At 35.6% G+C, this 24,539-nt stretch overlaps 3 protein-coding genes across 3 annotated transcripts in view; 1 reads left to right on the top strand and 2 right to left on the bottom strand.

Annotated features, from left to right (window-relative positions):
• The window catches only part of LOC113510547 (muscarinic acetylcholine receptor DM1), a 100,031-nt gene extending 92,418 nt beyond the window's left edge, over positions 1–7,613 (bottom strand). Inside the window, exon 1 of the mRNA XM_052899233.1 lies at positions 7,416–7,613. The gene's annotated coding sequence lies outside the window, so the exon portion shown is untranslated. The remainder of the gene's footprint in view (positions 1–7,415) is intronic.
• Positions 7,614–12,244: 4,631 nt separating this feature from the next.
• Positions 12,245–15,421, top strand: LOC113509617 (60S ribosomal protein L26). Its single transcript, XM_026892978.3, has 4 exons — positions 12,245–12,355; positions 12,587–12,768; positions 13,569–13,709; positions 15,245–15,421. The coding sequence occupies exons 2-4, from the start codon at positions 12,601–12,603 to the stop codon at positions 15,380–15,382; spliced, it is 447 nt and encodes a 148-aa protein (XP_026748779.1). The 5' UTR covers positions 12,245–12,355; positions 12,587–12,600; the 3' UTR covers positions 15,383–15,421.
• A 1,275-nt stretch (positions 15,422–16,696) lies between these two features.
• LOC113509764 (protein PBDC1) lies at positions 16,697–23,413 on the bottom strand. The gene is made up of 3 exons (XM_026893176.3): positions 23,256–23,413; positions 21,277–21,375; positions 16,697–20,669 (listed from the first exon to the last, which is right to left on the bottom strand). Exons 1-3 carry the CDS (start codon positions 23,256–23,258, stop codon positions 20,280–20,282), a joined length of 492 nt encoding a protein of 163 aa, XP_026748977.1. The 5' UTR covers positions 23,259–23,413; the 3' UTR covers positions 16,697–20,279.
• Between the last annotated feature and the right edge of the window lie 1,126 nt (positions 23,414–24,539).

The following is a 24,539-nucleotide window of genomic DNA, read 5'->3' as shown; positions in this document are numbered from 1 at the left end:
CAATCTAATATATATGCATTCTAGTACAATTATTTATGCCGTCAACGCATTCATTCGTAGCTGGAGTTTCGTCGACATACTACAAAAAGTAAAGTCGAGTTTGAATGATGTTGGCTGTCTACGGCGTAGCTCTTGCGTAGCGCACGTAGCATATTGTACTTCTATAGTTTATACCGCGACGTTCTTCGCTCTTCTTAAATATTTATTTCCTTACTAGTCCTTATTATTATTATAAGTGAATTGTGTTTTTTACTCTTGGGGCTTCAAAGAGTCAGTACAAAATGTCATAAAAAATATTTATTTAGTTACCCTATATAATATACATGAAATGGATCATATCAACTTGTATAAATGTAATAATATCATGTATTATTAAATCTAAAAAATGTCTTAGCAAAATTTATAACTATGTATTTTTTTTTTCATATATAAAAACCGATCAATTGTGTAATTTACTCAAATGTGAAACTATTTATGGCTCACATATATGTATGTATAGTAGTTTGACTACGTATAAATTGAATGAGGTTGTATGCTTTACTAAAAATAAATAAATAAATAAATATCGTCTTGTATTAATTAAGTAATATTATAAAGAGAAAATATTTGATTGTTTGTTTGTTTATAATGGATAAACACAAAAACTACTAGATCGATTTAAAAAATTCTTTCACCTATAGAAAGCTAAACTATCAGCTAAGAACATGGACTATATATTTCTTTCGAAAATTCTTTCCACCCACTCCATCAGACCGGATTATTAGCTTGATATAATTTGGTAAGCATTTGAGATGTGGGACGTTGACAACTTTTATCCCTATCGCCTTATATACTATATACCGATAACGGCAGACGAACTAGGGGGCGAAATCTAGTATAGCTATAAACATAAAACGAAAAATAAAATGAGAGTTAAAGTCAACTAGAAATTGGCATGGCATTAGTATACACTGATTTGGTAATACCACAGATCATAAATTTATTTATTTAATCAAATTGATGAGCTTTACATACTCCTAATACGCTCACCCGGGGGGAAAGGGATTGTTAGTAATGGATACTGAGAATCCTATTGCTAGCAATATACCCAACCAGGTCGTCCTCCTCGCGGTTCTCCCTGAAAACTATCATGGTTAATTCTTGATGAATTCGTCATGATGGGCTAACTGGCCTGTTTTCATTCTCATCTATCACCCTTCACTGGTGCTCCGCCAGCGTATCCCGTTAGCGCAAGCGGGATTAACATTCCATTTTCACTCTTTAAAAAAAAATACGCTCACTCAGAAAGGTAATTATACTAAATATTATAAATATTTTAGTAACAGCCTTTAACTGTCCACTGCTGAACATAGCTTCCCCCATAAAGTGCCAACCGCGGTAAGGTTTTGGTGATATTTAAAGAGGGACGCTGCTGCCCATCCCTCGATCTCTTATTCGCCTCTTACGACACCCCTGTACCCTGTAAATTCACGCCATATCCCACTCTTCAAACCGAAACACAGCCATGCAAACACAACTGCTTCACGGTTGAAACACAAATGGAACAGAGGTACCCAAGAGGTACCTCAGAAATGGCAACGCATGGGGGGTATCATGGGCGAAACAGTAAACTCTGTTATGTGCATGGTACTGCTCATGTCTATAGGCGACGGTTACCACTTTTCATCAGGTGGGCCGTCAGCTTGTTTGTCATTCTAAGTTGTATAAAAAAAATGTTATGTCCACTGCTCAATATAATCCTCATAAGGGGAATATTGCCAGTAGTTGCCACGTTTAGCAGGCGGGTATAAATAAATTATTACATAAATATTATACTGGTAATATTGAAAGAGTTTACATTCACCCCCATATTTATTAATAGCTCCTATTCACCCCAGTTCCACGTCAGGACTTGTATAATAATATTATTATGACCTTTACAAATGTTATATGCACCGCCGCACAGTTGCAATTAGAGCAGAAATATTTGATTCAATAGCTCAGTATTTTTCAAAGTGTGGGTCGCGACCCCCTGTGGGGTCCCCGAGCCTATAAGGGGTCGCGGAAGGTTGCCAAGTCGTAAAAACACAACGATTTCGCACCGTAGTTAATGTTTGTTTTAGATATTTTATTATGTCACAACGATTTCGATCCCCGGCCAGGTCATTGGCCTGGGTCTTGGATGTTAATATATGTATCTATTTAAATATAGTACCGTTGAGTTAGTATCCCATAACACAAGTCTCGAACTTACTTTGGGGCTAGCTCAATCTGTGTGATTTGTCCGTATATATATTTATATATATTTATATTTATATATTTATATGTATTATTTTTTTTAAACAACTTCGAATGGCAAACAAGCTGACGGCCCACCTGATGGAAAGTTGTAACCGTCGCCTATAGACATGAGCAGTACCGTGGACATAACAGAGTATTCTGTTTCGCCCATGATACCCCCCATGTGTTGCCATTCCTGAGGACTCAGGTGTTATTCCTCTGTACCCTGTAAATTCACGCCATATCCCACCCTTCAAACCGAAACACAGCCATGCAAACACAACTGCTTCACGGTAGAAACACGAATGGGACAGAGGTACCCAAGCAATCGACTTTTGTACAAAGTTTCCCTCTGGCAACTTATTTATTATGTTTAACCGATACTTAACTACGAAAATAAAATAAAATATACGGATGTCCGTCTGTCAAGGCCCTTTTTCATAGGCACGCGTAGAGGTTTCAAGTAGAAATTAATATCATATACTTAGGTATGCAATCTCTTAAAAAAATCAAGCTTCTAAATCGATGCAAACAAAAGATACGGTCGTTTATGTTCTATTTATATTCTGTGGCATATTTTGACATTCGCAAAGGGAATAAAATCCTATAGAGTACTTTCCGTTAAGCTAGAATCATGTAATTTGACAAGAAGCAATGTTATGTAGAATAAGTATAGGCAAAAAAAACTGGAAAAATCGGAAAACCGTAAATTTGTAGTTATTTCCCAAAAAAAAACTGTAAACTTGACGACTTTGCAGGGAACCCTCGTTGCGCGAGTCCGACTCGCGCTTGACCGGGTTTTTTATTAATGTTATAAATTAAAAATAACCGCAACCTCGAAATAAGGCCACAAACAATACAGTAGGTATTTTTCACCGCGTATTCAGTCAAGAGAATAAAGCGACCCATAAATTCCTCACTTGCTATTTAATTGTACGGAACCCACGTACTTGACCTGTTTTGCTGTACACAAATGATCCCGTTTAAGATTCTGACCTTACACCGTGGGCGGCGCCGGGACCTCGTCTAGTATAATACTTGTGGACGACCACAATTATCCACTTTTATTGCAACCACGCTAATGTAGGTGGCCTTTATTTCATCTGTGTTTTGTTTTAAGGTGTAAATTGAGAAGGATGTTTCGTATCATCCTGGGCTTTAACCACGCGGTTTAATCTGGAAACCATCATAGTTAATTCTTGTCGAATTAACTAAACCGTGTGGTCCCGGCATAGAATAGGCCACCCCCTTCCTTTCCCGTGAGTGTCGTAAGAAGCGAATGATCCGCAGCAGCGTCCCTCTTAAAACTCTCTAAAACCTAACTGCGGTTGCCAATCCGCCTGCCAAGTGTGGCGCAAAACCCCTCAAGAGGGAGGTTTGTGTTCAGCAGTGGACAGTTAAAGAGTGATATAATAATAATAACAATAAAACTGACCTGCTTTCATCCTCTTAGTTAGTTACCTGTAGATACCTTATCTATAATTGGTACACAGCCAGCGTATTCCAATAGCGCAAGCGGGGTTGCCATTCTATTTTCACCCATTAAAAAAAACTAGATAGGCACACACTGTCATATATACAGATATTACTTTTTTTTTTTTTTTTTTTATACAACTTAGAATGGCAAACAAGCTGACGGCCCACCTGAGGGAAAGTGGTAACCGTCGTCTATAGATATGAGCAGTACCACGGACATAACAGAGTATACTGTTACGCCCATGATACCCCCCATGCGTTGCCATTCCTGAGGACACAGGTGTTATTCCTCTGTACCCAATAAATTCACGCCACTTACTTTATTTCTGTAGTTGTGACAATCACGAATCGTGGCGTTTTTGTATGAAGTGTCCGGGGTCTGGTTTTATTTAATAGATAATAATGTTATGGTAACCCCAATTACGCTAAAAGTATATGCTGGCGGGGCACCAGTGAGAGATGATAGATGAGAACAAAAAGGCAGGCCAGTTAACACATCGTGGTGAATACACCTGGAATTCAGCACGATGGTTTCCAGGAGAGACCACGTAGAGGTCGACCTGACAGTGTATATTGCTAGCAATGGGACTAATAGTCTGTATAACTAACAATCCCTTCCCCCTCCAGAGTGTGGTAGTAAATATATGAAAATGAAATGGTAATCTGGTGAACTTTGATGTAACGGTCGAAATAAAGGTCAAGTGAAAACGTAATCCTCGGTCCTCTATTCATAACTAAACACAAAACGAAAGCGAGTCGCCACAGGGGATGTTTATAATGAGCGCCCATCTCCATATTTGCTGGCTTGTCGTTCCATATGTAAAATTCAGATTTGCGCCCTATGAAACCAGGGAATTTACATTTTAAGTCCCCACTGTGTCGTGCGCACTTCAGTTTATTTGAATATAATTTGTACGCTTCGACATGTTGAATCGTCTCGTTCTTTATTTGAAAGAATAATAAATAGAAAAGAAAAAAGAAGTAAATATAATTTATTTAGAGACATTAACATTAAAACGGGAACGCAATAGTTAAATAACAAAAAAAAAAAACAAGAAATTTTATTGTAATATTATGCAATTTGAGAAAAAAGAAGTCTCTCGATTCGAGGGTAATTTTGACTGTGTAGTGCTCTCTATGGCGCTATATCTCCCCCAAATATGTAAATCTTAGTAGTGTATTATTTTGTCACGATTTTAGTTACTGATTTTTTTTCTAGAACTAATTCTAAATTGGTTCGGATGATTCTTTATCTATACTAAAGAATTTCTTTGTTTGAACGTGTTTCTCTCTGGATTTAAAAAAAAAACCCTTTTTTCATTTGACAACCATTTAAAATAGCTTGCTTTTATGGTTATATTTAGTTTTGTGAACATCACAGAATTAATCTTCTTATTTTTTAATTATTAATTTTTTCAATTGTTAATTGTTTTGCTCATGCTCCCTCCAAATCAGCTTCGAGCTTATATTGTGTAAGTGTCCTACTTGTCTATCTTGCTTTAACATACTTATTATTATATTTTCTCTCTTATACTATTTCCAATCTATATTTTATGATCTTATGATATGTCTCTTTCATGTCATATCACTTACAAATTAGACAGCAAGAAAAAAGCGCAACTCCGAAAATCATCTCGCGGATACGCGTTAGTTCTATGTTCTATCATTATCATCAACATTTCAGCCTTTAAATGTCCACTGCTAAATAAACCTCCTCCTAGAGGGGGTTTTGCCAGTAGTTGCCACGCTTGGCAGGCGGATTAGCAACCGCAGTTAGGGTTTGGAGATGTTTTAAGAAGGCTCATCTCCCGCCCTCCCTTTGTCGCCTCTTACGACACCCACGTGAAAGAAAGCGGTAGCCTATTCTATGCCGGGACCACACGGGCAATGTTCTATGTATTTAACAAATTGTTTCCTCTTAATTAATCTTCTTATATAGGTACATCATTTTAATTAAACTCTGGGAGTACATAATTAACATTACATTAAGGTGACGCATACCATAGAAACTGGCAGCGCCTGTGTTACATGTCAAAATTTCAAAGATATTTTGAAACCATTTTAGAATATTGTTTGAATTTTAATTAATTTTATCTCCTTTTTGTTTTTTAATTAATTTCATTAATTTTTTTGTTCCTATAAAATATGTATGCATTTTTTTCTTCTCCGATATGTCATAAGAAATAACTATAGGAACACGTTGTTCCCGTATAAAATATACCAGTGCAGGAAAAAGAAGTCTGGATATAAAACTCTATTCTTAACCGCCTTGCTAACGCGGTAATACCTATTATTTAATGGATGACAATGGATGGACAACCCGCCTGCGCTAACGGTATACGCTGGTGAGACACCAGTGAGGGATGATAAGTGTAGTGAAAGGACAGGTCAGTTAACCTATCGTGACGAATACACCTGGAATTCAACACGATGGTTTCCAGGAGGAACCACGTAGAGGTTGACCAGACAGTTTATATTACTAGCAATGAGACTGGTAGGCCGCGTTACTAACAATCCCTTCCCTCCCCCCGGTAACAGCTATTAGGGTAAGGCTTCAATTCAATAATGCATCACCTACTTATTTCTCGGTTGACTGGTAGAGAACACCGTACGGTGTTGTTTTTTTTTATGGGTGAAAATGGAATGGTAACTCCGCCTGCGCTAACGGGATACGCTGGCGGAGCACCAGTGAAGGGTGATTGATGAGAATGAAAACAGGCCAGTTAGCCCATCATGATGGATTCATCAGGAATTAACCATGATAGTTTCCATTGGGAACCGCGAGGAGGTCGACCTGGTTGGTTATATTGCTAGCAATGGGATTCTTAGTCTCCATTACTAACAACCCCTTTCACCGTTCAATGTTAAGTCCGCCATATGTACATAATTTCACTGTGCATTAAAATTTAAATAAATAAAAAACAAATAAAGGAATAATCCCTTTCTGCTTAAAACGAGATGTGTTATAAATCAGTAGCTCAGAACTTAATAATTATAAAATAAGCTTTTACCACAGATGAAACTCTGTGGGTTTCAACCAAAAATTAGTACAGGTAAGCTGTCTTTTACCGACTGTTACATGTCTTAAACATACAAATATTGTATAAAAATACATATCTGAAACCTCTAAATTAACTTAGTCCTATTAGCATTTCGATTATAAAGATATTTTATTGCATGTAACATAGATATATACTTACTAAATGGAAAATTTATTTAAGTTTTCCAATATGTAAATTCGAGAGAGGCAACCAAATATTAGGAGACTAACTTTTGCTCCCGAACTTTAATTAAAAAGTATATATGGCAAGAAACGCTGAAACCTGACAAAATGATCTCTGGCTCGACGAACGATATTTAATGGGAAAAGATAAGATTCGCACAAGGGTATTACAGGACCCATTATTTAAAGGCTTAATCGCATTTCTACTATACCTAGCCGTCTTAGCCGTATTTATAGTCAGTTTTAATAGGTCGTATATAACATTATAAGCATAATTTTACGGTACTTCCCACTGTATTTTCAAACTACAGGATACTTTCTTTCAGATTGGAGCGATATCGCATCACGAAATCCAATCATACGGCAATTGCTCGTAAATTTTTAGGACCTCTGACGGCGTCATGGAGGTTCTCACCAGGGAATATTGTTTACAGGGTGACCTTGAGGGGCGTCTCACCTATGTAGCTGCACATGGTCGGTGGTGGCCGGGCTCCGGTGAGCGCGCGGCCATCTCTGGTTTCACGCAGGTGTCATCACAGCCCGGGCACGCACACTGCACCACACATATCAATCTCGGGCTCCTGTATTGGCGCAACAGACATGCGCTCCCCGCGGTGCCCGTTCATTCACTGAAAGCCCCGGGCGAGAGGTATAGATTGCGCAGGCTCGGACATGCGTTACCGATGCCAGCTCCCTCTGTTTTGGTCCACGCATCCTGCCGGGTTGGGCATGCAGACTCGGAGGTCACAAGGTCGTAGGTAAACTGATAGCCACCGATACGGTAAACACGATCCGTGTGATCTCCGTCTGAATGTAACGATATTACATTATGTCTCGCGAGTAATCGTCGAGCTGCGACTTCTTTGGGGATTAACGATTCGGGGAAACCCTACGATGAAATGTTGGAAAAATTTAATTATGGAACATAAAGATAGAATAGGTATTGAAAGGATTATTATAAGCTTAATTGTTGTAACATTGCTTAGGTACTTTCTAATTTATATTCGTGCAGTGACGAGGTACGAATACAATGGGTCATCACTCCCTTTACTCCTTACTAAATCGTAATACGAAACTAAGGGCATAAAACACAATAAATATGAGAGCCTTCCCACACTACCTACTACACTTTGATCTTAGCCAAAAGGCCGAAAAGCGATTGCCACACTACGTATTTTTTTTAAATGGATGATAATGAAATGATAACCCCACCTGCGCTAACGGTATATGCTGGTGGGGCACCTGGGAGGGATGGTAGGTGAGAATGAAAAAGCAGGTCAGTTAGCCTATCGTGATAAATTCACTTGGAATAGAACACGACAGTTTCCAGAAGGAACCGCAGGTAGTCGACCTGATAAGGTGTATTGCTAACAATGAGAGTACTAATCCCCATTTTTTTTAAATCTATTATCCCCCCCCCCCCCCCACAACCTACTAGTCTACTAGCTAGCGTGGTAATTTGTTTTTAATATCTCATAATGGGGAAAAGGGATTGTTAGTAATGGAGACTGAGAATCCTATTGCTAGCAATATACCTAACCAGGTCGACCTCCTCGCGATTCTCCCTGGAAACTATCATGGTTAATTCCTGATGAAATCATCATGATGGGCTAACTGGCCTGTTTTAATTCTCGTCTATAACCCTTTACTGGTGCTCCATCAGCGTATCCCGTTAGCGCAGGCGGTGCTACCATAACATTTTCATCCATCAAAAAAAAATGTCATAATGATAACCCAGCCTGTGCTATCGGTATACGCCGGTGGGGCACCAGTAAGATGATAGATAAGAATGAAACAGATGAATGAGCCCATAATGGTAAATTCATAAAGAATTAACCAAGATGGTTTCAATGCAAAACCGCTTGGAGGTCGATCTGATCCTACAATCGCTTTCCCCTTAAGAACTTAGAACACTTGAACCGTAAAGAAAAGCCCAAAGGAAACAATAGAAAGATGTGTTTTTCGAATTTGGCAAATAATTATATTAAAACTATAAATATGTGACCTGTATTCCACAGTAATAACAGGCAAATGTCTTTTTTTTATACAACTTAGAGTGGCAAACATGATGATGGCCCACCTGATGAAAAATGTAACCGTCGTCTATAGACATGAGCAGTACCATGGACATAACAGAGTATACTGTTTCGCCCATGATACCCCTTATGCGTTGCCATTCCTGAGGACTCAGGTGTTATTCCTCTGTACTTAGTAAATTCACGCCATATCCCACCCTTCAAACCGAAACACAGGCATGCAAAAACAGCTGCTTCACGGTTAAAACACTAATGGGACAAAGGTACCCAAGCAATCGACTTTTGTACAAAGTCTCCCTCTGGTAGACTCTGTCCTCTTCATATGGGAAGAACCTGTATCCAGTAGTGGATTTCATCATCATGCAAGTAACCTCCACGGAATAGATACTAGAGCGTAACAACCCCTCTACCTCTGACCAGGTATGGGTCTTGCAAATATGGCAAAAGAGGGAATCTTAATTAAAGCTGCTTATCGCCACGCTGGTCAAGTCATTTTTTTTTTTCATTTTAACCATTAACTGTCCACTGCTGAACATAAGCCTTCCCCACAAAGTGAAATTTGCCAATAGTTGCCCCGCTGGGCAGGCGGGTAGGCAGCCGAAGTTAGGCTTTTAGATGTTATAAGAGAGATGCTGCTGCCCATCCTTCGACCAGTAAGTTCCCTTAGTCACCTTTTACGACACACACAGGAAAGGAGGGGGTGACCCAATTTATGCTAGGACCACACGTCTACGGTCAGATCATCTAGGGTTGTAAATCAAGTTTACCGTCTCCTGTAGGAATCCCTTACAACTCCTACAGATGACTAGAAGTGGTGAGTGTATCAGTACATAAAGTATCCTATGTGCTATGTTAGGGTATAACCTATCTGTATACCAAATTTCATTTAAATCCGTTCAATAGTTTTTGCGTGAAAGAGTAACAAACATCCATCCATCCATACAAACTTCCGCATTACATTGTGTAGTGTATGGGATATTGAATCCTGTAAATATTATTACAGGATTCTATACAGTCATCGAACTATCCCGTGCACACCATATAGATCCATATGATAGATTTTTTTTTAATACACCATATAGATCCATATGATCGATTTTTTTATAATAGAATAGTACTGGCGGGGTAATAAATATTAAATAATAAATCAATCACGATAGTTTCCAGAAAAAAGAGCGTAAGATTACTAATCTCCGTTACTAACAATCCGTTCTCTCCCCCCCCCCCCCCCCAATAGAATGATAGATTAAAGAGGCGGTGCTCAGCAAATCAATACACCCATGACTGTAATCACCAGGAGTCGGAGTTCAGCTGGTCGATGGGTCCATGGATCCATGGGTTATTGTGGTGAACACTCGACATACGATATTTACTATTCACCAAACATATTAAAGTCTATTGTGGTGTTGGGTGAGCCTTCCGCCGCCACTCGAACAAATTTTTATTTTATATTAATTTAAATCGACCACACAAAGTTTTTCAGTCGATTTCCAAAAGAAGGTGATTCTCAAATCGGTTGTATTTTCTTTTTTATATTTGTCTCCTCATAATCCGACAATTGTAAACCGATTTAGAAAATTTTCTTTTTTTTTCTGACAAAATATTACAGATAAGTCCCGTAAATTTTTTATTTATTTTTGTTCTAAAGAGATATATTTACAGATTAATAGTTTTCTTACAAATTTTATCAAAATCGAATCAGTAGTTTGGTTTTTAGATAAAAACAACTGAGTTTGTCACATTTGAAGTCGGATTTTTTATGGGTTTATTTAAATATTGTGTCGGTCAAATAGTCGCTTTACGGGACCCTTGCACACTGTGTTGTTGTTTGTAACGGACCACGAGACCAATTCTCGATTTACATAATTATAAGAGTATCAGTAGACCTTTTCTTCTTTAAAAATTTTATATGTATCTAAGTTCCTTTAAAAAATATAATTTATTTTTTTAATACAGGGTACTTAAAAGAATTTAAGTACACTGTATTAAGGAAGACATAGACAAAGAGCGATATTTATCCCATAAATACTAACACAACACTTCCATCTGTCAACTTAGTATGAGACATTGAAAATTTTTTAACATTTTCTCATCCATATTTCTTGGAGAAAAATATTTAATTACTAATAAAGCCAAAGTCGATGTATTTTTCCTAGCTGCCCGTGATCTGGTTTTTCTGAACGTAGCCTCCTTTGACGATAACAAAAAAGTTCAACGAACATCCGCACTGTTCACTCCATAGGCAAAGGATTGTTAGTAATGGGATCTAACTACCCCCGTACCCCATTGCTAGCAATATACTTTATCAGGTCGACCTCCACGCGATTACCCCTAGAAACCATCGTGGCTAATCCTAGTAAAATTTGCCACGATGGACTAATTGACTTGCTTTTATCTTCATCTATTCCTGGTGCCCTGCCAGCGTATGATATTATTATTTCATTATCACCCATTAAAAGATTGCATAGTCGAATATAATACGACCCTTTACGCCTCACTTAGACCTCAGCACCTCTTTTGGACGTCAACGCCCACCTTGAAGCCCCTGGAAACATTATGATTAATTCCTAATGAATTCGTCACAATAAATCAATTAACCTGCTTTTATCCTCGTTTTTAATTAATCCCCTAAGTTTGTATTCCGTTATCAGGTGGAATTATCAGCCATTAAGAAAAAACAGCGTACATTTTAGTCCTCTCATAAGAAAATCCCTAAAATTGTATCCCATAACGTTAATGTACACTTGTGGAAGGATCTACATGGTTAACACAAATATGAATTTTGTCTGCAAACAAAATATGAGTACCAATCCATCGTCTCCGTAGGGCTCAAAAAAACATTTATAATATAACCTGGAATAACAAAACAGCTGATAGCACACAACTGAAAAGCCATGAATAATTTAATATGGTAGTACTTAGTATTTGTGTAGTGTTTACTATTAAAGAGAATTAACACTCTGTCTAAAGGATTTGATACATTATAATTTGTTTGGTGCTATTAAATCATAACAAATTTAAATAGTTAAATTGTCAAAACTACTTTTATTATATTGAAAAATATCGCCCTTAACGAATTTTTTTCTACGTTAGAAGAAACGCATAAGACAGACATTTCGTATAATGTTGCCAGCATTGAAAACATGTTAAATCATTATTATTCGTGTAACTGATTTTACTTTTAGTTTTAATTGCATGTCGTGATAATATTCGCAATAGAAAACAGCCATAACTATAAAATTATTTAAAACAAAAATAAAAAAGGTAACACATATTTGTTGGTAGATATATTTATTTATTCATATGACAACACTATATTAAATTTTCTTTTTTATTTCGGTTCTTTGCCGTGTTGTTTAGGGTACGTTGTTTAATCTTTAAAAATCATAGTATTACTGCAATTTTTACTTTTAAAATCTTAGAAGTATACTTTTACGATATATTTCTCGTTACGAACAATGATTATTTTCTACTTCACGAATCTTAATAATCAAAATGTTCACCGGGGCATTTTGACGTTTAGCACGCATAGGGAGACGATAACCTAAACATTTGGTGGTATCAATTAAAACGTGTTATTTTGGATTTTCAGCGAAGAGCGTCGGAATGAAGTACAATAAGCTCGTCACATCCTCCCGGAGGAAAAACAGGAAGAGGCATTTCAGCGCCCCTTCACACATTAGGCGAGTTCTTATGTCAGCTCCTCTATCCAAGGAATTAAGGCAGAAATTCAATGTAAAATCTATGCCAATCCGCAAAGATGATGAAGTTCAGGTACGTTTTTATTGTATTGTTTTCTATTATATTTGTAAAACATGTTTACAATAACATATAAATTGAATTTACATCGTAATCTTAGTGCAAAATAAAATGATGAAGACAAACCATTCACAGACTGCTGACTATTGCTGGCTAGTGACGGACGAGCTGAAGGTTTTCTTTAGTGAGTCTGAAACATGCCATGCTAGTCAGTGCCGTGGTTCAAAAATTGGCTCTGATTATTTTGCCTCTATAAAATCTTATATATTATTTGTAGTCACATGTTCTCGATATAATACATATCACTAGTTCTATAAATAATTATGTATGTAATAAGTACGCTAATAATGCAGACTTGCAAAATCAATCATAAATTCTTACATTTCTTTATTTTATTGTTCTGAAGCATTCTTCTATATTGAAGCATTCATCTTCTAAATTGCCTTTATACTGTCTAATACAAGTGAAAATCCTTAAAAACTATATATGCAAATTGTATTTAGTGTTAAATAAAATTAATTTATGATTGACCTCAAATGTGCTTAACTTGTACATAAAATGGGGCTACCGTTCCATTATCATCCTAAAATAAATAAAAATTATAAATTTAGTACAACATTATACACTTAACAAATGTTGATGCTATGATTAAATATCAAATTTTATAATTATTAATTTATTAAAATTTGTCAACTAATTAGATAATTTCAACCTACCCATTGTCCATTTCAAAAATAAGGCATCCCATAGTTTATTATATTGAATTTTACACCAGTATAATTACTTAAGTAAATAATATAATAAATTATTCTCAGGTTGTCCGTGGTCACTTCAAAGGTCAGCAGGTCGGCAAAGTGGTCCAAGTGTACCGTAAAAAGTTTGTAGTGTACATTGAGAGGATTCAACGTGAAAAGGCCAACGGTGCCAGTGTATATGTTGGCATCCATCCCTCAAAGGTAAGACACCAGAATTGTTTCGAACTATTTATTTTTCCATGTACTTAGAAATTTTACAGACTTTAGTTTGTGTGATCAAATCATTTATCAATCAATCATTTATTTGCATAAACAGGTATTTTTATAAATTTGATGTTTTATAATGTGTAGAGAGCTATGTTTTACCATCATTGGTCATTGAAATATTTGTATTACATAATGTCCCTTAAATTATAATATTTAACAATAACAAATACAATAATAATTATGTCAATTCTATTTACTACTATCAAAACTTGAACTTAATAATCAAAATACATTAGGTATTTTATATTTATAATTTTTTTAATCTTTTAAATTCTCAGTCATGTATTCCTTAATGATATAATAGTCTTAGGCTTTATGCAAAAACAATTTCTTAAATTCTTCTTCGAATATATCTGTATTATTTATATCTTTAATATATTATGGCAGTTTATTTTTAAATCCATATAGAATATATTATTATTGAATAGGGCAGGTTTTACATTTTGCTATTTTTATACTTGGTCAGTTTATATATTTGCAAAAAAACTGCAATCTCTATTTATACTTTAAGACATTGCAATCTTTAGTACCAAATACTAAATTTGTAAAGATATTTTCATTGACAATTTATTCTATGATTGCCATTATACAGCAATACAAAATCACTTAAGAAGTATTATTCAGCAATATTTAAAACTATTTACATCTTATAAAAAAAAATTAAATTAGGCTACTTATTTTATTTAAAAAGACTGCAAATAAGCACCATGAGTCACCTAATACAAAGTGGTAACTGTTACATATATTGATACACTAGCTTTTAATACATTATCACTACCATACATGGATATCACAAAATATACTTCTGTATATTATTAAAATAATTATTTTATACTCCCATTCACTATTTTTTAAATATTGTTTTATTCAGTTTTTATTTTCAAATAAAAGCTGAAAATATACTTTTGACTGGCCTATTTGATAAGTTTACTTTCCACATTAATATTTTTTATTTGATACCGTAACTCTTGTTTATTTTTATAACATGAAAAACTACTACATTCCAAGTAAAAATTAACCAAATCCATTAGTGTATATAATAATGAGAAATAAACAGTATCATGTGGGTTGATACAAGAATTCTAATAATACTCCATATATTCAAGTTTTTTTTTTATTTCATTTATTCATTATAATAATTACACTATAATTAGTTCAGGCATTTAGAATTTGGAAAGAAGAAACACATAATTATATGAATTTTGAATACATTACACTTTTGGCTGTTGTTTAATTAACATGTCGATAATTTAGATACTGCAGTCTTGTTCTTCAAATGTGATGATAACTTTAATACTTAGACTATGCCTTCATTTCTTATGGACGCCCAATGTAACAACTGACGGCTGAAGTTTGAATGGACATGGCTACTGCTGAGACACTTCCATGGCTCTGATTTAATAATAAAATTCATTATCTAATAATAATATCGAATATGAACATAGTCTAAAATCTGGAACTTTTTTCAGTGCGTAATCGTCAAATTAAAGATGAACAAGGACCGAAAAGCCATCCTGGACCGCAGAGCGAAGGGCAGACTCGCGGCCCTCGGCAAGGACAAGGGTAAATACACTGAGGAGACCGCCACAGCGATGGAGACCTCGTGAACCCGTAGATTTTAAGATAAATAAAAACATAAAAAGCAATTCTGTTTTTCTTTTTGCATTCTATATATACAAGAATATTGGCTAGGGATACAATTTATATACCGCTGATATGGCAAACAGATACACCACTTATCAGCTAGGGAGGAAAGGTATTGTTAGTAATAAAGATCTAATAACACTATTGCTAGCAATATATTGTATCAAACCGTCCTCCATGCGGTTCCCCCTGGTACCATTTTGGTTAGTTAACTGTCCACTGCTGAACATAAGCTTTTCCCATAAGGGGATTGGGGTTGCTAGGTTTTTTCTAATGGAATGGTAACCCCGCCTACCCTAACGGTATACTCTGGCAGGGCAACAGTAAAGGATGATAGATGATAATGAAAAGGCAGATCAGTTAACCCATTGTGATGAGGGAGGAAAGGGATTGTTAGCAATGGAGTTCGACAACCCCATTGCTAGCGATATGCCTTATTAAGTCGACCTCCACGTGGTTCCCCTGGAAACCATCGTGAACAATTCTTGTTGAATTCGTCGCGATGGGCTAACTGACCTACTTCATCCTTCACTGGTGCCCCGCTGGTGTATACCGATAGCGCGGGTTGGGTTACCATTCCATTATAATCCATTAAAAAAAACTTGTGATGAATATATCTGGAATTCAAACAACGGTTTCCGGGGGAACCGCGTGGAAGTCGACCTAACAGGCTATATTGCTGACCCACCTCCATTCTCACCTGTCTTCTCTTACTGGTCGTCCGCCAGAGCATACCGATAGCGTTGACAAGGCTATCATTTCATTTTCCGTCAATAAAAAAATACTTCCGTCCTCTATTATCGTGCCACCGTGTATACTGATGAATTGTAATTCAATTTCTTGTAAAACTACTCATAATTTAAAGTCTGTTTATCGCGGCTTCTTTTTTTTATGCAACTTAGCATGGCAAACAAGCTAATAGTCCACCTGATGGAAAGTAGTAACCGTCGCCTATAGACATGAATAGTACCATGGACATAACAGGGTATACTGTTTCGCCCATGATACCCCCCCATGCGTTGCCATTCCTGAGGGCACCGGTGTTATTCCTCTGTACCCTATAAATTCACGCCTATGTCCCACCCTTCAAACAGAAACAAAGCTTTGCAAAAACAACTGCTTCACGTTAGAGATACGACTGGAAAAGAGGTGCCCAAACACGACTTTTGTACAAAATCTCCCTCTAGTTTCAATGTATGTACACAATTTTGTTCTCGTAGAAGTTTCAAACGTGTATTATATATAAAATATTGGGATAAAAGAAAAAAATGCGAAGGTACTTAAAAAAATTTATTGATATAAAATGTATGAGTAATTGAGCACCTCATGCGTTCTCATTATTATTTAGAATAGTCTTGTTTAACATATAAACGAGGCTTAAGGCGAACCAACATTAACCAAGGCTTTCTTTGCCAGATGTAATGGATTAGTAGATCGAGGCATCGGTGATTGCTCCGGTAGTATGTACACTAAAATAGGAACAATACAGACAGGCGTATTTAGGGAGAGGAGGCATGCCACAATTGTTTGATACTCACCCCAGAATTAGAAGTGGAACTTTCATTAGAATACATTTACGCCTTTTAAAAGGCCAACCCTCCAACCCCCTGACCCATCAACCTAGTATGATCTCTGTGCAAATTTGATACGTAAAATCGTGAAGCGTTCTACATTTTTCCCTCTGCTGATGGCATTTTAGAACGGTATATGCTTAATCCGACAATTGGATCATCTACTACCCCCTACGAGGTGCAGGTACAGACCTCGAGTTAAAAATTTTTTTGTGGTTTTAAAGACCCGGGCAATACTGCGGTGGCTTACCGCCATTGCGTCGTTTATTTAGGCGCAGGGGGCCCAGCCTGCACTATTACAAAGCGCCATCTATGGGGAATAATAAATATAAAATATCGCGACCTGCATGGTACACGTCAAGGGAGCGTGCGTGCAAACGGTCGACAAATTTCTCCACCTTTGCAACCCATAAGTCGCGTGAGATAATAATGTTCCTGACATATCGACCAGCATCTAGGCACATTCGCAGAGCGAGGTTCTGCTAGGACTGCAGTCTCCATCTACGTGACGGCTTGGTCTCACAGGTTAAAATTACAGACGTAAAGGCTGTAAGCCTTCGCAGAATGCCCAAGAAAAAGGTACTATACACTCGAGACCCGTATTTAAGGAATGCAGATAACCACCAGTACACAAGACTTCGGAGTCGATACTGAGATGCCATTCTCTAAAAATCAAACTTTAGTTTTTTATTATTTAAGTCAACATTTATATCATATTTAACATAACGCGATAAAAAACCCTTTGCAGATAAATAGTACCTACATACGTGCTTCTGTATTACCGACGTTTCGACGTGGATTGCACCACGTCGTGGTCACGACAGGACTGAAGTGACCGAGTATGTATTTAAAATATGCGTAAACTTTCGCGTTGAAAGTTTAAAATTTATATCATAAAATATTACTTTTACAAAACTATTAAATATAAATTTTAAAGACAGGTTTAGAGAATAGCGACTCAGAATCGGCCCCGCTCTGCGGTAATAAAAATATTACCATTCGTTATCCTACTGTATCCCCCTGTAGACAAAATACAAACGAGTCTATTGATAGAATCATTATCGCTAGCGAGTTTATATAATAGAATAAGATAACGACATGGTCTTGTCCTTTCTCATGTGAGACTGTACAATTTTTTCTTTTGTATTTTTATTTTGTACAATTTATTCATTTGTACGATGTATACATTTGTACCTTGTCCAAGGGGACTGATAATTAGCGGAATTAAATTACCCATGTAAGTGCACCTTTACAACCATAGCCAAATTCGATTATTTTTTAGGCCATAGTTAACGAAAGTCGTAATTGGTCACTCCCTAGATCAGGCCCTGCTGGGGTCCGATTCAGGGGACGTCAGCTGGAAATGAAGTCACTTAGAATGCTCATTCATTATAAGGGCGGCAAATATTTCTGCCCAAAGCGGCAAAATAACCCACTAAGACTTTCGAATTTAACTTACTCTAATGAATATCTTGATATATGAGATTGGTATACATGAATCTAATTATTGCTAAGTCTATCAGGCTGATTAACAATTCTAATGAGTCTTCTTCTCAACTATCAATGATAAGTATGTCGCAAAACTGCAAATTTCACTGCACACTGCACTTAATATTACATAGCTGTGTTGTTATATAAAATGTAATAGATAAAGGGCACTACACATTTGCTGAGATTGCTAGCTGAATATATATATATATATATAGGGGGCAAACGGCTCACCTGATGGTGACTACCGCCGCCCATGATCACCCACAACACCAGTGGCATTACAGGTGTGCTGCCGGCCTTTTAAAAAGGAATATACTATTTGGTGAGAAAAAGAAACCTTTTTCTAATCTCTTATTACACTCACTTGCGTCGTGTTTATTTGGTAGTTAGACTGTCTCATGTGATGCATTTACACTCATGTTCAACAATTGACAGCGTTCTCAGCAAATGTATTGTAGTTGGCTCATAAAACTAATTTATATTCAGAGATATAGCTGACACTTGCAGGTCCCGTGGTGTGGAAGAGCTCCAGGCCTCACTAAAGCTCCTGACTACAGTAACGTTCCATGGTGCCAAATTAAAAGCATTGAAATACTAACTGACAAAGAATTTTCATCTTTACTCTCAGTCCTCAGCTACACCAATGTATACGAGGTCTGTCCGGAAAGTTCGTATAAAAGTGTTCTGGAATGCGAGAAAGAGGAGTGGGGAGGCCAGGTAAGCGCAGGACCCCTTCCTTATGTCCCTAACAATGCTTCAGTTCTGGTCTGACCGCCGTGCGGTGCGAACTGACTTGTCACGCCATCTGTGAAGTTACCTCTTAACGAAACCCCGTCGGCATGGAGCCCGCTTCCGTTGAAGAGCAGCGCGTCGTAATCAAGTTTCTCTCGAAACTCGGCAAGAATGGCCGTGAAATTTTTGCCGATCTCAGAACAGTTTATGGGGATGATGCTGTGAAGGAACCAACCGTCCACAAGTGGCTAAAAAGATTCAGAGAGGGCCGAGACAATGTTGATTGTTTTTTTCGATGTTCGGGGGATTGTCCATCAAGAATTCGTCCCTCCAGGCCAGACAGTTGATGGAAAATTCTACGTCGATGTGCTCAGACGCCTCAAAGCTCGTGTGGCACGAGTTCGTCCAGAATTGGCGCGAGAGGGGCGTTGGATTCTTCACCACGACAATGCCCCTGCCCACACCTCTCTTGTTGTCCGTGAGTTTTTGAGTAAAAATTCCATTACGGTGACCGAACACCCCCCTATTCGCCGGATTTGGCCCCGTGTGACTTCTTCTTGTTCCCAAAAACCAAATTGGTACTTCGGGGGCGGCATTTGGGGGACATAAATGAGATAAAAAAAGCTACGACGGGGCAGCTGAGAAACCTACAACCAGAGGACTTTCAAGGAGCCTTCTCACAGTGGAAACGGCGTTGGCACAAGTGCATTATGTCACAGGGGGAGTACTTTGAAGGGGATAAAATTGATTTACCTGAATAATTGTAAAATAAAATTTTTAAAAAACTTTTATACGTACTTTCCGGACAAACCTCGTATAATTGTATCATTATTATTTTTCTCAACTTATCCTTGCATTTAAGAGTATGAGAACAGGCTTACTGCCGACTATCTTGTAGCCTTGAGTCTCTTAATTTATTTATTTCTAGTTATTGCAGATTAAGAACTGACAAATTATGGAGTAGGTGATGTAGCAAATTTTTATAAATTTATATATACTGACTAATTATTATTAGTGATTATATTACTGGCAGGTTTATGCATTATTATCATTTAATAATATGTTGTTATACAACTACTTCAGCTTTATGTCCCTGAGCTGCCATGTTCGCTTTGGAGGCACATTTGTACCGCTTCTTCACTTCATTATTCAGACCTTCCTTGTTTCTTGCTATTTCTATCGCGTAGAACTGTACTCGAGGCACTAATATCGTATTTTGTTCCGAGTAATCACCCTTCGTGTCCGCTCTCATTAGCGTACCAAAACTGTAATCCTCCACAATGGTTTTGAATTTCTCACAGAACGCCCGCCATTTTGCTTTGTTCATATTATTTTTTATTTCGTCCTCTTTGATGTACGAGACATTTAGATCGGGGAAGTCTTGTCTGAAATGTGTATGTATGAGATCGTCGTGCGGTGTCAATCGAAGCCATCTTGTGTCCACTGAACATAGAACCTGTAATTTGAATTAATGAATAAAAACTATATCAAAAAATATAAAAAAAAAACAAGCACTATAAGGAAATAATGGGTGGTCTAATTCTTTAATAGCGTAGGGGAAAGGTCACGATGGATCAAGTGACCTGGATTCGTCCTATTATCACTGACTAGTGCCCCATCAGAGTTTAATAGTTTTTATAACATTAATGAATATTTTACTAACAAATGTACTTGACAACCTATACTAAAAGATGTAATGTATTTTCTGTTTATTGTAATAAATTATTTTCATTGTTTCTGCCTACCCTAATGGGAGACAGGCGTGACAGATATGTATGTATGTAATACATTATGTATGTATTGATTTATATGACTAATGAAAAGAAATATAGTATAGAATAGATGCAAATTTCTGACATTGTTAATAATTTGCACGCCAACATAGAAGCAGAATGTATATGGGAAATGTAAACCTCTTTCATCTAAAACTACCTATATTCTAGCAAAATAATTTCATTTCATTTCAAAGAATCCTAAATAGCAATATCTTTTGGGTGATCTTATGATCAATAGCAATCATGGCTATACAATATTGTCAGCATAGAAATAACAGTGAGTATTACATTAAAATAAATGTCACTATGTTCCATTGCTCTAGCAGCCCACAAGTGCTCCACTGTCTCGTCATTGGTGAATTCCTCGGCTGGACGTGAAAGGACATCCTGAAAATAATAAATTTACATTAACCTTCAAGTGGGCACCTGATGATTTGAAAGTACAGCACTTATGCTTTAAGACCTATAGGATATTTCAGAGATTTAAAGCACTAATTTATTTATTTTAATTACGTTTTGTATTCTGAATACAAAAAATATATATTATTAATTTTTATATTAAAATAGAATATTTATTAACATTATATCTTTATGCTAAGATGCAATTAGTTGAATAAAAAAAAAGAAAACTAAAAAACTAAATATAATGAAATACAAAGTTATAATATCAAACAGGTTATGTTAACTCAAATTTCTTTAAATTAATTAGAGACAAAAGTGTTTTCTCATTCATCTTCAACTTTATGTAACATAAATAATAAAAAAAAAAGATTAACTCCATAAGTTAAAAAAATATATTAATTTTATTATAAATTAAGTATTAAAATTTCACTTAAATAAAAATTAATATAATGATATAAATACTTTAATTAATATTACATTAAAGTATTTAATTAAAATATTTATCATGATAAATTTAGTTTTCAATATCAATTTCTTTATCTAAATAATATTAATTACACAAGAAAATAATATGGATGCTACAAATATTTTTCAGATGATTTATTTATTTATTTAAGGAACACCAACAGCATATTGCATTATAACATATAGGTATAACAACATTAAATACAATACAATATTAATGCGCATGCCTATTATAGGTATTCACAGCATTCACTTTAACATAATTATACAGTGTAAGAAATTTAAGTAAATAATAAAAATAAACATGTAATCTAAGTTGTGAGCAATATCAGAAAATAAGATTATGAGTGAGTTAAATTAAAAAAAAAAAATATTAAAAATGATGATATACAAGATAGACAGACCAACTGACAAACTTAATAATAAAATTGTTTTTTCTATACAGATCACAATTAGTAAACAATTTAAACTTTAATAAAAATAAGAGTGGTTAAAATAAATATTTGAATTAAAAATATGTTTATGAATGAATGAATTTATTTGCATTATACAATCTTAGGAAATAAGCAAGAAATTTAATAAATATACAGTATAGATACAGTTGTATGGGGGGGTATCATTGGTGAAATGGTATACTCTCTTATGTCCATGGTACTGCTCATATCTATACACAATGGTCACCACTTTCCATCAGGTGGGCCATCAGCTTCTTTGCCATTCTAAGTTGCATAAAAAAAAGTTGTATAAGTACAGTAAGAAGATATTATTACTGAAAGCAATCTTTTCAAGACAATGATAATGGACTAAATATTGTACATGTTAAGATTATATATTAATTGAGTCAAGTAAAAATAGAGAAAAGAAAAAAAGCTGAAATGAAATTAATTAAACAGGTCAAATGTTTTTATAAATAAGAAAGTGAACCAATGCTTATAGATAGAAATAAGAGCAAGAACAGACTTCCACCCATGGTATTTTCAAGCATTGATCATATATGAGAATTACAAACTAAGTGTTCTCTTTTACGTAAGTGAATAAACTGGCTTCTTTATTTTTCAGATCATTAGGAAGTATGTACAGTTACCTAAGAACAATTTACACAATTTAGTAATAATTCACTGTAGACTAGTGGAACAAAGTTTTTTAAATAAATATCAATGTAATAAACACAATCCGGTATAACTTGCGCTATATTGCGCAAGATTTGTTTACATTGTATGTATGATTACAGAATTTATGAAAAGTAAAGCCCTTTGTACGAAGCAAAATAAATTATGTCGGGCCGAATTCCTAGTATTTCAGCTCTAAAGTTGGTGTTGTATTGTCCACGATCCGGATCTTAGTTTAGAGGCTTATAACTTTATAATCAATACAGATATATCCAAATAATAACAACTAACCATTTTATTTTATACGATGTAAAAAATTACGAATCAAAACGGACAATTTATACAAATATTAAAATACAACACGTGTAAACATTTTATTTTTGGTTTTAATAAATATCGTAGAAGTACCAATTGTAACTTTGACAATTTCTTTGAAAAAAAAAATTAAAGACGTTCAGAAACTTAGCCCTTCGTAAACGATTAACTGAAATTCATCACGTATCTATCGTCGCTCATTTCGTTAAATTAAATGGAGCTATTCCGTCTTTGTCTTACGAACAAAAGGCAATATAGTATACTTGATAGTCTAAAGAGCCCATGACTAATACTGAAACAATAAAAAATACCTACTACACATTTAATAACTTGGCCTCGATTAATTTTATAAATTACTAGCTTTTACCCACGATTTCATCTGCGTGACCAAGATAAAAAATAACCTAAGGTATCCTTCTACATTCCATATAGTACATGTACACTAAGCTCTTAAGACGATATAATGTAAAAAACAAACAAACGAACAAACTCACTTTCACATTTATAATATTATTTATTTATTTTATTTTACTTGTGTTTTATTATACACAGTGATAATACAAAAAATATGATAAAGGTAAGTAAATGTACAAAGGCGAACTAAACTCTAAAAGAGTTCTTTTCCACGAAATCCAAAGTGCAAAGAAGTATCAATGTCAGCGGGTAGAGCGGTCTAAAATATTGTGACAATTTTCGAATTGCCGACAAAAAGAATTAGACAAACTTAAGTTTTTATTTTTTAGAGATTGACTCACATCCGCTATAGCGCGTAGACGTGTGAGAAGGAATTTTGAGAGTAAGAGACTTCATCGAACGAGAGAATACATCATGGGGAACTACGAAATCAAATCGTTCCCGAAGATAGGATAGAGAAATGGATACCCATCTTCTCTATCCTATCCTATATAATAGAAGAAGAACGAAATATAAAAACGACATTATATGAAAATCTCGTCGCCTTTGAATTGGTAGCCATTTCAATTGTGTTCTATAAGCATACTCGTATTTACACAAACTATAAATAAAACGTATACATATATTTTGTAATCTTTCTAATTTGTACAAAAGCTCATCAGCAACATCAAGATAGGATGCAGCGTAATCAAGAAGAGGTAATAATAAGGCTTGTGCCAAAGTAATCCTTGTCTCAAATTTTAAGAAATTTTGGAGTCATTTAAAAGATTGAAATGAAAAACATAGCCATTTATTTACCCCATTAATGTGTTCATTCCAACACAAATTGCAATCAATCACAATACC

The sequence above is a fragment of the Galleria mellonella genome, unplaced genomic scaffold, assembly GCF_026898425.1.
Source record: "Galleria mellonella isolate WM207_F2 unplaced genomic scaffold, CSIRO_AGI_GalMel_v1 utg57, whole genome shotgun sequence".
NCBI classification, from domain to species: Eukaryota; Metazoa; Arthropoda; class Insecta; order Lepidoptera; family Pyralidae; genus Galleria; species Galleria mellonella.
The sequence above is the reverse complement of the archived record's forward strand: the minus strand, read 5'-3'. Positions and strand labels throughout refer to the sequence as shown.